Below are 15,722 nucleotides of genomic sequence, written 5' to 3' on the forward strand. Positions count from 1 at the left end.
TGTAGTCCCATCTGATCTTTGGACAGAATGTAAAATATCTATTAGTTGGCCAAAAGCAGAACCTGAACGAATCAAAGAAACAGGTGCCCCAAATCCACTTGTAATGGATTTCTATGAAAAAGTAATTGTTTGGATGAAAAACAAAATTCCACCCAAAGAAGTCGATTGGGTTAAAATAGAAAGAACAGAACAAGAAACAAAAGAATCAGTTCATTCTTTTTATGAAAGACTATTGTTAATCTTTAAACAATACAGTGGTTATGAAAAATTAGATGAAAAAGACAGGAGTCATTTTATCTATAGATTTGTTTATGGACTAAAACCTGAAATTGGAGAAATGATCAGAACTAGTATTGTCGGATGGCAAGCACTATCTGTAGATGATATTCTAAGAAAAGCAAAATATTGTAGTGATGAATTAGAAGTAAAACAGAAAAAGCTGAAGGAGAAAGCCATGTGGGCTCAGGTAAAGGTGGCTGAGCAACAGATTGCCAGCATGGGAAATAAGAACACTAATTTTGTTCAAACTGGAAATACAAACCAGATACAAGGAAAGTTTAAAGGTAATAATTTCCCAAAGAAATTTAGCCCAAAGATAGAAGAGCTGAAACAAAGATTACCTTGTTTTAATTGTGGCGAAATTGGACATTGGAGGGACGAGTGTCCTCATCCTCCTAGAAACTCAAAGAATCCCTTATTGAATCCACAGATGCAGAATGGTGTTAACCTACAGCAACAGCTACAGATGCAACAGGGGTTAAATGAATTTAATATTCAGCGACAGTTACAACAACAGCAACAACAACAGGTGAATAATCGTCAAGACCAGTTGCCACAACCACCTTTTCCGAATTGTGGGGGAGTTCCAAAATATAATCCAAACGTGGGATTTCAGGGATGTGAACAGGTAATAAAACCACAAAAACAGCAAAAGCAGCAAAGAGTTCAAATGCAAAATGCTTCACAACAATTTTTATTAACAGAAAGTCAAGACAGTGATTCTGATGATTATTGCTGACGGTGCCCGAGAGAGGAGGAAGAGTGTGTTGTTGGAGCCACTCTTGAGGTTGACCAGTCTGGTCCTTATGTAAACGGGAAAGTTAATGATGTAGACATCACTTTTCTAGTGGACACTGGTGCTACCCGTTCTACTGTTAGATCAGTGGAAATTGAAAACCTACCTCTCTCTGGGGATACCATCCAAGTTGTGGGAGTAAGTAATCAGCAAATTAAAACAGACTTAACTGATCCAGTACCAGTTGAAATTGGAAATTACAGAGACAAACACAGATTTGTGGTTTGTAATAGTAGTCCAGTAAATCTATTAGGCAGAGACATCCTATGTAAAATGAATTGCAGAATATATTGTTCTCCTGAAGGAGTTGAGTTACAAACAATGGAGGAAGATGGTTTGTACAGGATGACAATGATGATGATGGAAGCAGAAGAAACAAAATTGTTTCCTGCATTTGAAGAAAAGGATTTACCTGAAGAGCTAAAGGAAACAGTGAAATCTAAAATATGGGATTTTACTGGGAATGAGATGGGTCTGATGAAAAACGTAGATCCTGTTAAAATTGCATTGAAACAGGGAATAGAATTTCCAAACACTCCACAGTATAAAATGAAAACAGAGACAATTGAAGGTATTACACCTATAATTGAAAAGTTAATCAAGCAAGGTGTATTAAAGGAAATGAAGAGTAGCTCTTGTAATTCACCAATTATGGGAGTTAAAAAGTCTAACGGAACATTTAGGATCGTACAAGATTTGAGAAAGGTTAATCAAATTGTCATTCCATGTTGTCCTGTGGTTCCAAATCCAGCAGTAATTCTATTTCAGATTCCACATGATGCTGAATGGTATACAGTCATTGACCTTTGCAATGCATTCTTTACTGTTCCCTTACACCCAGACAGTTATGAAATCTTTGCTTTCAGATTCCAAGGTAAGACCCTTGGATGGACAAGAATCCCTCAGGGCTATACAGAAAGTCCTTCAATCTTTAATGAATTGTTAAAAAGATCATTAGAAGATTTAGACTTACCAGGTAGATCTACGCTAGTACAGTATATTGATGATTTGTTAATAGCTGCAAAGACAAGAGAAAATTGTGTAACAGACACAATAATTCTGTTAAATCGCCTTGCAGAAGAAGGACATAAAGTGTCCCCAGCAAAACTACAGTTTTGCAAACAAGAAGTAAAATATCTTGGTCACAGAATTGCAAAAGGAAAAAGACAAGTAACAATAGAGAGAATAAAAATGATTCAAGCAATGTTACCGCCAAGAACACAAAGACAGGTCAGAATGTTCCTGGGAATGGTAGGTTACTGTCGACAATGGATAAGTGGATTTTCAGTAATTGCAAAACCACTACAAAGACTGACCAAATCAGATGTAAAAGATCCAATTATTCTCAATGATGCTGAGATGGAATCTTTTGAGAACCTGAAAAAGAGCTTATGCCAAGCTCCTGCTTTGGGTATGCCAAATTATGAGAAAGATTTTGAACTGTATTGCAGTGAGAGAGAAGGATGTGCATTATCTGTATTAATACAGAGACATGGAAATTTAAAGAAACCTATTGCATACTTCTCTGCAGTTCTTGATCCAATTGCAAAAGCATTACCAGGTTGTTTGAAAGCAGTTGCAGCTACAAGTATCAGCCTTGAACAAAGTGAAGGAATCATAATGGGATTTCCTGTGAAAGTTTTTGTGCCTCATTCAGTTGAAATATTACTGACAAGAGGTAAGACTCAACATTTAACAAGTAGCAGATTGACAAAGTATGAGAAAATCATACTGGGAGCAGATAATGTTTCGATTTCAAGATGTTTGAATCTGAATCCTTCTACATTACTGCCTGATTCTGAAATTGTTGATGATATTGAAACTGAACATGAATGTTTAGATGTCATGGAATTCTGCACTAAACCCAGAAAAGACATCAAAGACAGACCTTTGTCTGAATCGGATTTTGTCTACTTTGTAGATGGCTCATGCTTAAGATCCGAAGGAGGTGTCTTGAAAGCTTCATACTCAGTTTGTACAGTTGTAGATGTTGAAGAAGCATCATGTCTTGAAGGAGTTCGTTCAGCACAAGTGGCTGAATTGATTGCTTTAATTCGTGCATGTGAAATATCAAAAGATATAAGAGTTACCATCATTACTGATAGTCAGTATGGGTACGGAGTTGTGCATGATTATGGACAACTCTGGTCACAGAGAGGATACATGACATCAACAGGATCACCAATTAAAAATGCAGTTTTCATTAGAAGATTAATTGAAGCAATACAATTGCCAAAAGAAATTGCCATAGTCAAGTGTGCAGCGCACACTAGAGGAACTGATTATATTTCCAAGGGAAATGCCTTCGCAGACGAAACAGCAAAGTACTGCGCAAGAAAAAATTATTCATATAATCGGGAGAGGAGTAAAGAAACTGATTCAAATTCATTAATGCTAACAACTGTTGTAGAAACATGGCATGAGATTAGAGATTTACAAAACGAAGCAGATGATGAAGAAAAAGACCTATGGTTAAGATCAGATTGTAGACCACGTGAAGAAGATGGAGTGTGGGTTTACAAAGATGGCAGAATAGTCTTACCAAATTGCTTGATTGCTGACATGGCCAGATTATATCATGGTCCTGCACATCTAGGAAGAGATTCTATGGTCAGACTTTTTAGAGAAACATGGTTCAATACCAAATTTAGAACCATTGCAGAATCTTTTTGTCAAAGGTGTTTGTCATGCCAACAAATGAATCCAAACAGGAAATCAGTGGTAGGGACAGGAATAATTGGTCGAGAGGGTGGTCCCTTTACCAGGTTACAAATAGATTTTATTGAAATGCCCTTACACAACTGTTTGAAATATGTACTTGTAATTGTATGCTTATTCTCAAGATGGGTAGAAGCTTTCCCTACACGACATTGTGATTCAATTACAGTAGCAAAACTAATGCTCAGAGAAATCATCCCAAGGTACGGTTTTCCAGTCACTATTGAAAGTGATGGAGGAAGCCATTTTGATAACAAACTGTTGAAGTTAATTTGTGAAGCTTTGAGCATTGAGCAGAAAATACACTGTGCATACAGACCAGAGGCATCAGGTGTAGTTGAACAAATAAATGGAACTATCAAAAACAGAATTGGAAAAATGTGTCTAGAGACAGGTGTTAAATGGACTGATGCTCTTCCACTTGTTTTGATGTCATTAAGAAGTACACCAGATAAAAAGACAGGTCTGAGTCCTCATGAAATTTTATTGGGAAGAGTTATGAGGCAAGCTTTTGTACCTGTAGGTAAACTGTTGAGCATAAATGACAGTGCAATTTTGGATTACTGTAAAAGGTTATCTGATATGGTAACTTCTGTGTCTAATCAGGTGGGAACTGAAACTCAATCAAATGAAAAAGTTTTGACTCATGATCTGAGACCTGGCGATTGGGTCAGAACGAAAGTACATCGGAGAAGGAATTGTCTATCTCCTAGATGGCAGAAACCTAGGCAGGTAATCTTGATCACTACTAATGCTGTAAAGTGCAGAGGATTGAAGCGCTGGATTCATCCAAGTCATACTATTCCAGTACCAACTCCTGAGAGTTCTGATGTTGAAAGTGATACCACAGATGATTCTGATTCTGAAGCAGAAGACAGAACAGAAGGTGAAGTAATTCCAGATTCTGAAGATCGACAAGAAAGTCGACATCTGGAAACTGTGCCAGTGAATGGAAATCTGACAAGAAAAGACTTAGAAATAATTGAAATAGATTCTGAAGGTGAAGAGAATATATTAAAAGGAAAGATAACTGAGGATTCAGTTGTCTCTATTGAAGACAAAGAAGCTGAACCAAAAGAAGTTTCAGACCAGGAGAGTATCGAAAGGCAGAGAACAAGCTCTGAAGTAAGGAACAGAAATCCGAAATCTGGGAAGCTAGAGGTAATTGAAGAAGAAGAGGAGAACGAATTACCGAGTACCAGTGATGGAAGACAAAGTGAAGTTCCTGAAGGAGTGAAATTGCCGAATAGAGAAGTTCCTGAGTCAATTGAAATTTCAGACTACGAAACTGAAGAAAGTGACGTGGAAGGTGGAAGTGAAAACGGAAAGAAAAGGACTTGGAAGTCAGAATCAAATAATTCTGAACCAAAGAAGAAGTACGTAAGAAAAGCAGACTACTGGCCTGGTGGAAGATTGAGAGTCAGATTGATCAAAAAGCCAATAGAACAAGTTGAAGAAATAAGTAGTCAAAAGAGTCCAGGAAAAGAAGTTGGAGTTGGAAGAAAAATTGTAGTGATATCGAGAAAAGGGAAGAGAATAATTAGACCAAACCAGAAATACAAGTCTCCTGAGTGGACTTACTTAGTAATTCCACCTGTTATTGACATATATGATAGTAGTGAAGAAGAAAACGAAATCCAAGAAATTAGTGACAATGATTGAAGTACAAAATTATTAAATTGGCAAAAGGCTGAAGAAATCCTGTTAGTTGACACAAGGTCGAAGAAAAACTGTTTAGTAGAAGAAAACTTATGTATGACATAAGGTCGAAGAAATCTTGTTTAGGGTTATAAAAGAAAAATATATTTTAAAAGGGGGGTGTATATAAATTTTAAAATTTATTTTTATTTTTGAGGATAAAACTAACCTAAAAATGCCTTACGTTAAGGAGAGCACTTCAAAATGTTCTGTTTTTAAAAGATGCTGTAAGATGACTCTGGTGTGTCTGCTCATTTTAGTTCTGCTCTGGTTGGTACTAGCTGTGATTATACCTTTAGAAATGAATAGAGAATTACACAAAGTTAACATAACAAGCAAAGCTCTGGTTAGCCAAACTAAACATAGTGCATCTGCAAAAGTAATTGATCATCAGCCTAACATTCATCAAGATAAATCAATAGGTGATTTTTCAAGCAATACATTCACAAAGCTTTTGAGTGAATATGTAAAGGTAATGGATGCAAAGGACTGTTATGTCTGTGTTAAGTTACCTGCTTCTGTTTCTGAGGGAGTAACATATAATATGCTTCCTCTCACTTATGCTGTAACATGTAGTGTATTAACTAGTTTATTTTATCAAACTGGTCGTTTAGAATATTACTATTCAAATTATGATGAGATTTTTGCTAATGTTAAGATTGATAATGCTTTAAATAAGCATAAGAAAGCAAAACAAATGAGAGAATATTTCCTTGTTACTAACGAACTCACTTACGAGTATGCTTACAAGAATAATCTAACATGTAAATTAAGTGCTGAAGGAAAGAAATTTTTGAATATGGTTGAGGAGAGAAGAGCAATTTATAAGAGAAATGAATTAGTCAAGCAGACTAAGTCATCCTTCTGGCAAAAAGAGGATGAGAAATTAAATGGCAAAATGCTTGAAAATATTGCAATTCACATAGACAAACCTGTTAGTGGAAAGCTTTGCATTAGAAGAGATAATACACTTTTTGATAATTATTTTGTAGGTGCAAGTAACTGTGAAGATACTTATCAGATTATGGGAGGTTGGGGATTTAAAGGTGGAAAAGATCCTATCTTCCCTGGAATTTATTTTGTTTGTGGTGACAAAGCTTACTATAATCTTCCAGACCATTGGTATGGAACTTGTTATGTGGGAATTGTTTTTCCTAAAGTGTTTCATGTTGACAGAGATTCAGAAGGATTGTTTAAAATTCATAATTATGTAAATAGAGCTAAAAGAGAAACTTTTACTGAAGTTCTGGGAGATATTTTTCAAGCTGTAATACCTTTTGTTGGTATAACCCTAAATGCAGGGAGAATCAGAAAATTGTCCACTATAGTTGATAGATTATCAACTGACACTGCTGATGGGTTTCAATTAGTGAATGTTGAAGTTATTGCAATTAGATCCATGGTAATTCAAGATCGCCTTGCTTTAGACATACTCCTAGCAAAAGAGGGAGGAGTCTGTGGCATTTTACATGTCCAACATTGCTGTACATATATACCTGATGAAAGTAAGAATATTGAAATGTATATTAAGAATATTACACAAATGCATTCAGAGATAATTCCTTTAGAAGAAGAAGATTTTACAGGGAAACTTTCAAAAAGGTTTCAAGCAATTAAAAACTGGTTTCATAATATCGGAAGTTCAATTCTTGGCAAGATTCTGGCACCTTTGTTTATAATAGTATTCATTTTTATTTTGACTAAAGTAGGTTGTTTGTTACATAAGAGAAAGAAACAATTAAAAGAAAAGAAAAGAATCTATAAACTCAGAAAAGAAGAAGAAAGGGAGATAGAGTTACAGGAGTTACATAGAGAGCGTCATGTTAATTGCAAAGATTATGCTGAAACAGACTTTTAGGTTTACTAATACAATTGAATTTGAATCGATTTCTTAAATTTTTAATTTACCAAAATTTTGAGTGCTGGTGTGGTGATTTGTTAATCACCAGATGAGGGAGTTGATGGAGCGAGATAGAAAACAAAATTTTGTTTAAACTCGCAAAGTCACATTTCCATAACATGAATAAAATTATTAATGATTTGTGATATGTCGTACTAATACAACCTAGATTAAACTTTACACGTGGGGGGACTAACATGTGTGCTCATAAACGTGCATATTTGTTGCATCTTTTTGTTCGTGCAAAATAATAAAATAATTTATTGTTTTTGTTTTTGTCATTACTAACTGCTGCAAACTTAAAAGAAGCATGTGCTTGTTTTGCTTTTCCTTGTCTGTGTGATGTCATTTCTACTATTCTAGGTGCATATGGGTCTCATAGAAAAACGGAGACTGGTAAATATAAACGCTGCTTTATTTGTTTGCAATGGCTAGGTAACATTTTGATTAATCGGGTGGGTTAATTAATTAGTAAACCATGGGGTGGATACAGAATATACTTTATTTCTTACATTAATACTTTTCTTGTGTTTGTTTTATACTAGAAAACATAAGTTGCCTGCTTTTGGGCCTAGTCATTTGAGCCGCAGAAAAAGAGCTGATCTATAATTCTGCAGAAAGTCACGAGACGCCCATTCTGAATTAAAACGTTTATTGAAGCTGCATTCACAAAGCAAAAACTGATGAGCTGACATCATTCTGTCGGACATGGCCAAGGTCGAAAGTGAACATTTTGTCAGTCCTTAACTTGGCATCCGCGGAAGTTGTACTGAAAATCTATGGAAGCTGCGAGGATGACTTAATACAAAGTTGCAAACGCAGGAAGCTTCTGGCTTCACGTGGAAGAGACAATGGTCTTTGTAAGACATGATTTTGTGGAACTTTTTAAGAATCGGGTGACATGTCACTTGTCACTCTCAGCCAATGGGACGTCGAGGATTTCTGAAAACTTTCCTTTGCTAGTTTAGTTAGCGTAGAAAGGTATAAAAAGTCATGCCCTTAGGGTTGGGCTGGCTGCTGCTTTCTGACTTTCCGATGAGGGTGATGTGCTGCTGGACTTTGTGTGGAGCACGTAAGAATCCTCAAAGATCTTTACTTTAATTTCTGTCTATTTAGCTCAGTTAGGGAAATAGGTTTTAGAAATGCTAAACTTTATATAATTTCTTTAAAATTGATTCAATTGCTTAAATTGTATTTTTCTCATATTTCTTACCATCATGCTTGCTTTATTGCAAATAAATTTCATTTATAAAACTTTCAACTTATATACCATAATTTAGAAAATAAAATCTTACTTTTGACAAACAAGCTGGTCTTGGTTATTTAGAAGTGTAGGTTACCATTAGCTAGATCACGTCGCCTATGGTGGTCGTTTAAATGGTTGGGTTTTATTCTAATGACAATATTCTTTCTGCAAATGTATAAATATGTATATAGTTTGTAGATAATGTGTATATAGATTTATTCTGACCACCTGATTCAGTAGGCCCCAAATATATCAGGTTCATAAATGGGTCCATATTTAGTATAGAATTTTGTTTATAGGTTATGAAGTTGGGTAGCGTAGTTTATGATATATTTTCTGTAGCCCGCTGGATCACCATCAATCCAATTTGTCGGCATTCCAAGAAGGAATGCCCACGACCATCAAGGCAAGTCGTCACCACTTGTCATACAGTCCTACTATACAACTGAAAACCCCATCATGTCAGTTCCTATCTTGTGCGTCATCACTACATAAGCATTGAGCATACCGAGTGGAGTTCAACCCCTGCTATCAGAACTACAGACAAGAAGCACTAGTGGCACGCAGAAGAGTCAGTAAAGCAGTGACCACCTGCTCACTCTGCCTGTACACGGATTCCAGTGGCGAGAGCGAGTTTCAACCAAGGCCTATCTATCACCTCTGCTGCACGAGCAACTAGGCAGTGGCTACTCTGCAGTATTGTAGCGGCTCTGTCGCAGCACATTTGCGGCACCAGCGCAGACCACACAAAGTCCTGGGGCAACCCACGCAAGGGGCCTACACAAGCGTGAGAGATTAACATGACACTGTCCCACCACATACCAGGTGGTGATAAGACCTTGCAGCAGAGGCCTCAAAAGGTTGCACTTGCATTCAACAAGCCAAGCAATATCACCAAAGTATGCTTCTTGATGGATGCTTCGCAGAGGACTCAGACAACGCTCCTGACAGACCCTGTTTTTGAACTGCTGACACTAACAATGAAGCATCTGAAGCATCAGCAGAGTGGGCCAACTCCATACAAGGGACCTGACCTCAACCAGCATACAGCCAGAAGGTCCTGGATGTCTTTGAGCCAGCGTGCATGTCCTGAACCACTCAGGTTTAAATATGTATGCAAGCAAAGATGTGCTGTTGCAGATTGTGTCATCAGCCCATATGTCCACTGCTGTCCTGCTGATTGACTCTAGAGACTGATGGACCATTTGGTATCCAGTTTATTGTTGTTTTGTTTCCAAGAGTTGGACTTGTTGTTGTTTCTTTTGGCTTTGGGAAGTAATGTAGTGTCCTGCAGGACACATCATGCAGCAGCCCCTCCATAGGGGCAGTGTCTCACCTCACCCCACACCCATCTAACAAAGGCGCCACTACTCAGGTGCCCCTGCCAATAATAGGGACGGGCACCATGTGCCCTGGCCCAGTTGCCCCCATCAGAATAATATGTTTGTATCATTCATTACTTTAGTATGTGGGCCTTGAGCGCACGACTTTACAACCATCACCAGCACTGTACAGCCAAAAAACAAACATCACCATATGAACAGGTTTGGAATAACTGAAGAGTTCTGTAACACATTACTGGACAATTTTGGAGGACTTTAGTCCTCTGCCGGTCCCAAATATCTATAGAATCTTGACACTTCTTCACATCTCACATAGACAAACAGATACGGGAAGATAATAAAAAATGCCCATCCCAACAGTTCTCTCCATTTCTCTCTCCCTCCAATAATGCCAGCTCAGTGCAACAATTATGCACAAAATGTCAGATTGAACCACCGAATGCAGTAACCAACTAAGCAGACGAGGTCCTATCAAATCTCGTAAATGACCTGCAGAACAAATGTTCAAAGCTAATAGCGTACTGACAACCATTAAACGCTTAACTGTCTCTCACATTTCATCATCCAACACACTGCTATGTGCTGGTCCCATAACACGAAAGATGCACCTCGGTGGTTATCACTCACGACATGTAAACACTTCCCGCATAAGATCATAACAAATACACAGGGGCGGATTGGCAAGGCGGGCATTCGGGCATGGGCCGAAGGGCCGGTGCCTCAGTGCCCTCTTTGGGCCGTTTTTTTTCTCCCCTGTCCCAGTCCACAGAGAGTGGACTAGGAAAGGGGAGAAAAAAAACGGCCCACAGAGTGCACGGAGACAGACAGAGAAAATGAAAGCAGCCTCGCTGTGCGGCCGGACAGCGATTGTCAGCTGTGGCCTCTCCTTCACCCCTGCCCTGCCAAGCAATCAAGCTGAGGCTGGGCTGGGGAAGGGTGATTGTTTGCAATAATCGGCCTCCCTGGGGGTCAGGTGTTTCTCAGGCCTTTGAGTCATTTTCACCTCGGCCCCCCTGGGGCCAATGCAGCCCAGAAACGGTGTTAATCTTAACACCTCGCCCACAGCCCTTCACATTCAGGGCATAGTGGGCGAGGAAGAATGGGTCTTGCTGTGGGGGCCAGGTGATGTTTGGATTTTTATTTTTTTATTTATTTATTTATGCGATTTTATATAGCACGGACTTTACCCGAAGGTGTCAGAGCGCTTCACACTAGGAACAGCAATAATACATGAGGAGAAAAATTACAAGTGGACACATTACAAAAGCAAACGTTAAGTTACATTAATCAAAAGTGACAATAGTGAGCAACCAAAATACATGAGGTAGCAATCGGTACATTACAGGAGGAAAAAGTGATATGTGTGCAGGTTACAAAAGCGTACAAAGTACAAGTAGAGGTATAATACTGCAATAAATGGCAGACACTCCAGTACAAGAACAAACATTACATAGGCAATGGTGGCACTTGTGCAAGTATCTAAAGCAAACAAAAGTGAGAGGTAGCATACAGTGTGATACCAGAGAAAAGTGACGTGTGCAAGTTACAAAAGGGTACCATACACAGGTACAAGGGTAATACTACAGTAAATGGTAAACACTCAAACTGCCAGAACACACTGGGAAGGCACTTCCCATGCACCAGCTTCACCTCAGCCTCCCCCCTGGCTACCTGGCTACCTTGGATGACCCAGAAAGCTGTGTTTTGTGCTCCCCTGCCAGGACATTTTCCCGAGGCCTGGAGGGCTGATTAATTTACTAATTGCAGGGGCCTTACCTCTGTTCATGTGCTCCTGAGCTGAAGGTCTGGGGAGGGCTAAGTAGGTTAGTAATAGCAGGGGCTTTGCTGCTTTTGAGGTGCTCCTGTGCTGGAGGGCTGGAATAATTTTGTGACAGAAAGGGGCCTTGCTATTTTTTTTAGTTGCTCAGCATGTAGGCCATTGTCACCTTGGCCCTGTGTCCTGTGCAAGAACAGTATCCTCCCACTTTCATTCCTTGTCTGTGCAAATGGTGTTTCATGAAAGGGCACGCCCCTTGAATGTGGGACACGCCCCTTAAATATGGGCCACGCCTCTTAAATGTGGGCCACTTTTTTCATCAGTGCCCGGGCCGAATTGTGATCCCAATCCGACCCTGCAAATACACCATCCTTCCAACCACACCCCAAGTGGTGACGTATGCTCCTCCTATAGGAAAGAGCGTTAGCGTCCCGCAAAGGGACTGTAAGCACTATATAAATGGGGCAATGCTATGAAATACAATAAATGACAAAAAAAAGCCCAAACATTCAACGTGCATTATTTAAGAATTTTCACCGATTTCAACATAAGAAGTAAAGATAGAAATAGCCATCTTCAAACCACATTCTGGGGGTGTGAGATTACTATGAAATGCTCCAACGCCCCTTCAGGCGTAGTGAGTGCTATAAAATATAACAGCTGTGTAATGTAGAGCAGTGAGCGAGCATCTCATAAAACTTGCACTGTCTAAATCTACAACCTGAACTGATTCAAGGTGCTTCTAAAAGTCACAATGTCATGAATGAATACATTGCTTTAGAACATTGATTTCAAATGAACTTGGCCATTATGATAACACATACTTGTTTTTTTGCAGTTTTATATAGCGAGAAACCGATCCAAAGGTATTCGAGCGCTTTACATGACCACAAATTACATTACAAAAGTCTGACTAATACTTTTTAAAACTGGATTCAAGTTTTAAAACTAGGGTCGGGCATCTGATGTCAATGAACAAATTCAATTAAAAGGGAAAATAGTGTTTGGGAGGAACGCATGAAAAAATGCAGACATTATCAACTGAGATTGTCATACAAGTATCTACGAGTAATCTTGTTTATATGAAGATGCAAATGAGAAAGCGCACACTTCAGTGCAGCCCTGGATGCATGGGGTCATGTTTTGTTTAGGCCACTTACTGGTTGCCGTAGTTTGCAGTTATTCCTCTCCCCGGCCGGGAACATGGGGCTGCGTGTTCTCAGACTGTGTCCAAGCAGTCCCAGTTTGTCTCTCTGTATTTGCATTGAGTTTACTAATAGAAAGCATAGTGTGCTGCTAGCGATCCACCCACGGGCGGAGCCTAAGCAATCGAAGTCATGCGATGCGGAAACGAAAGGGATGACGGGAACGTGGGAGGGGCCTACAAGGCCGTACATGTTTAGAAATCAGGATCAGGAAGTATAATTTTGCGCGTGGTTCTGATTTGGACAATTCTGATTTCTGAAAACAAAAAATAGTTACTTTGAGAGTCTGTCAGCCCGTGTAATTATGGCAGTGTTTACGTAGTCTGGTATTGTCTCAGTAGATGTAAAGACTACGGGATAGGAAGGGGCTGGGACGATTTCGACAGAAACTGAAGTGTATGATTGTATAATGCCGGGGATCGATAGCTCGGGGGCTTCACAACATGGAAGTGGATTAGCCCCCTTTCGAGCAAAAAAAAATATGAAACTGTGAACCTAACATCAAAAACTCATCTACTGAATTTGTATTCAAGCTCGACTGCGGCCATTATTTCTAACATTTGAAAGGTCCCCTAAGGGCCATAAAGATTGAAGCATTGGGTGCAGTGCCGGTGCAGCCCTGCCAAGTGTCACGCATCAGGCGTGACGCTATCGCATTTCAGTGCTGGTGTCCGCATCACCGCACGAAATGCATTTGTCACGCATAATTAGGGACCCCCTGACTACCCGCCCCCAGGCATGCTGTAACAAGAAGCCTTGGAAGCTGCAATAGCGAGCTCACTGTGCCAAGGAAAGCGTTCATGTGTCTGACGATGTCAGCAACTTATGGTGAACTGGAGTGCAGCACAGCCTGGTGAATCAATATTTAACAGCACACCCAAGATGTATTTTGCAGCACATCGTCGTTATTTTTATGAAGGCGCGCTTCTTCCCTGTACTGCCCCTTTCGCTGCAAGGCAGAGGCCATTCGGGCGGCGGGCGGCTGGTTAGATTTTCCTCCGGCTGCCGGGTGCCCCGCTGTGTGTCTCAGCAGCTATGGTAAATCCGACCCCCGGCCGCAGTGATTCAATGGCCAGGGAGGTAGTGATTCTCGATGCAGCAACAGTTGATAACAGAGCCAGACAGTGAGTGTAACATTTGACTTAATCGCGTGACTACTTGTGGAAGCCGAAGGCCCCCAAACACTAAGTTCTCGCGCCTGTAAAAGACCAGTTCAGAGTTGTGCCGTCACGGGTGCCGGGCCGCCCTTCAAAGTGGCGTTATGAGGATTGTGCCGACCGTTGTTAGTGCACCAGGCTCACAGGTGGTCTGTAGGAAGATTTACTGTCGCTGGGGTGGACGACACAGAATGGTGCAAGAGGAACCCTTTATCTTTGCTGTGTCTCTCCTTGCCCGAAGAAATGATTTCAATGTAGTAAACTCTTTTATTTAGGGGGATCGCCGGTGCTGTGGAGGTCTCTGGCTGGCACAGATGGCAGCTGAGTGAACAGCACGCAAAAATGCAGTGCCACTACCGGCCAGTCAGGTAGAATAAAAGCACTTCTATGCGAAGACAAGTGCTGTTTGGCAGTCTCCAGCGACGTCTGTTCAGGCACTCTTTAACTGCCGTCTGCTGTTGCAACTTGTGCCCCCTTGGCCCCGTGCCCAGCCAACCAAAGAGTTCAGGCCCGAGACGAAACCAAGCGGTGAAGCGCTCAGTATAATATGGAGTATTATCCACAGCACCTGTTTACCAGCAGCAGTCAGGTTAGTCATTCATTCATTTTCGGGTCTACAGACTACTGTACTGTCAAGTCGATCTCTGCAGCATTTGCTTATTAATACTAGATCGCAATGCCAGTTACAGCACACCATTCATTTCAGACTGAGCCTGGCAGTTTATTTCTTCACACACAGGACACAATGTATATATGGTGTAACTGCGATAAATTGTCAGGCAATTTCCAGCGCAGAATAGCTGTTCCCAGAGAGGAACAGAAGTTTTTTTTTTTTGCACAGTTTTATATAGGGCGAATCGCGTATCAGAGCTCTTTACATAGCACCAGTTACGTTACATGAGGGGACACATTAATTTTTTGGTTAGGCACATATTGTCAGCAGCCACGGCGCAGTGATGGTTTTGGCAGTATGGCTGTAATTCTTGCCATACTGCAGGCATCCAATGCTGAATGGTGGTCCTCCTTGATATATCATAGGCATCCGTGGCACTCACATGTTCTATAATGCTGGACCCTGCATTATTAAAGCCACACAACAGCCTAATGCTTGATCTGGCTTAATGGTGATACTTCCTGGCATATTGTTGGTAGCAATCGAAAGCTGGCACAAAAGTAAATATTTTTTCAAGTGTATACTTCTTGGCTCAGTAGTGGCTAGTTACTTCTATATTATAGTGCTACGAGGACCCGGCCTGCTACTGTATGCACATGAATTTTCACATTGTTTTAAAATTATACTACGCACAGTATATGCTAGCCTACCACAACATTTGCAGTCATAGTTCATTATAAAGCAAGTGTAGACTTTCATTTCAGGAGTTTTGCTCCAGTTGCAAGATATTATTAGAACTTCTTGTGGATAAGTTCTGATATTTATCTCTCTCCATGCACCTCATTACATGTTTTTTTCTGATGAGAAAGTGTCACTCTAAGTGTTACACAGTTGGCAGTTAAATATCATTCGTAAGTCCACTAATATCATGGACATGTCACATATAAGTAATCTGAAAACTTGGCAGCTATAATGCCTGTTCTGCACTCA

The 15,722-nt window shown here is 40.1% G+C and overlaps 1 protein-coding gene across 1 annotated transcript in view; it reads right to left on the reverse strand.

The window, feature by feature from the left end:
* SLC29A3 (solute carrier family 29 member 3) overlaps positions 1-13,090 on the reverse strand; it is a 316,634-nt gene extending 303,544 nt beyond the window's left edge. The window contains exon 1 of the mRNA XM_078643252.1: positions 12,918-13,090. Within this exon, the coding sequence (XP_078499378.1) occupies position 12,918 (1 nt within the window). The 5' untranslated portion in view covers positions 12,919-13,090. The remainder of the gene's footprint in view (positions 1-12,917) is intronic.
* Positions 13,091-15,722: the final 2,632 nt, after the last annotated feature.

Source organism: Lissotriton helveticus, chromosome 5_1 (genome assembly GCF_964261635.1).
Source record: "Lissotriton helveticus chromosome 5_1, aLisHel1.1, whole genome shotgun sequence".
NCBI lineage: Eukaryota > Metazoa > Chordata > Amphibia > Caudata > Salamandridae > Lissotriton > Lissotriton helveticus.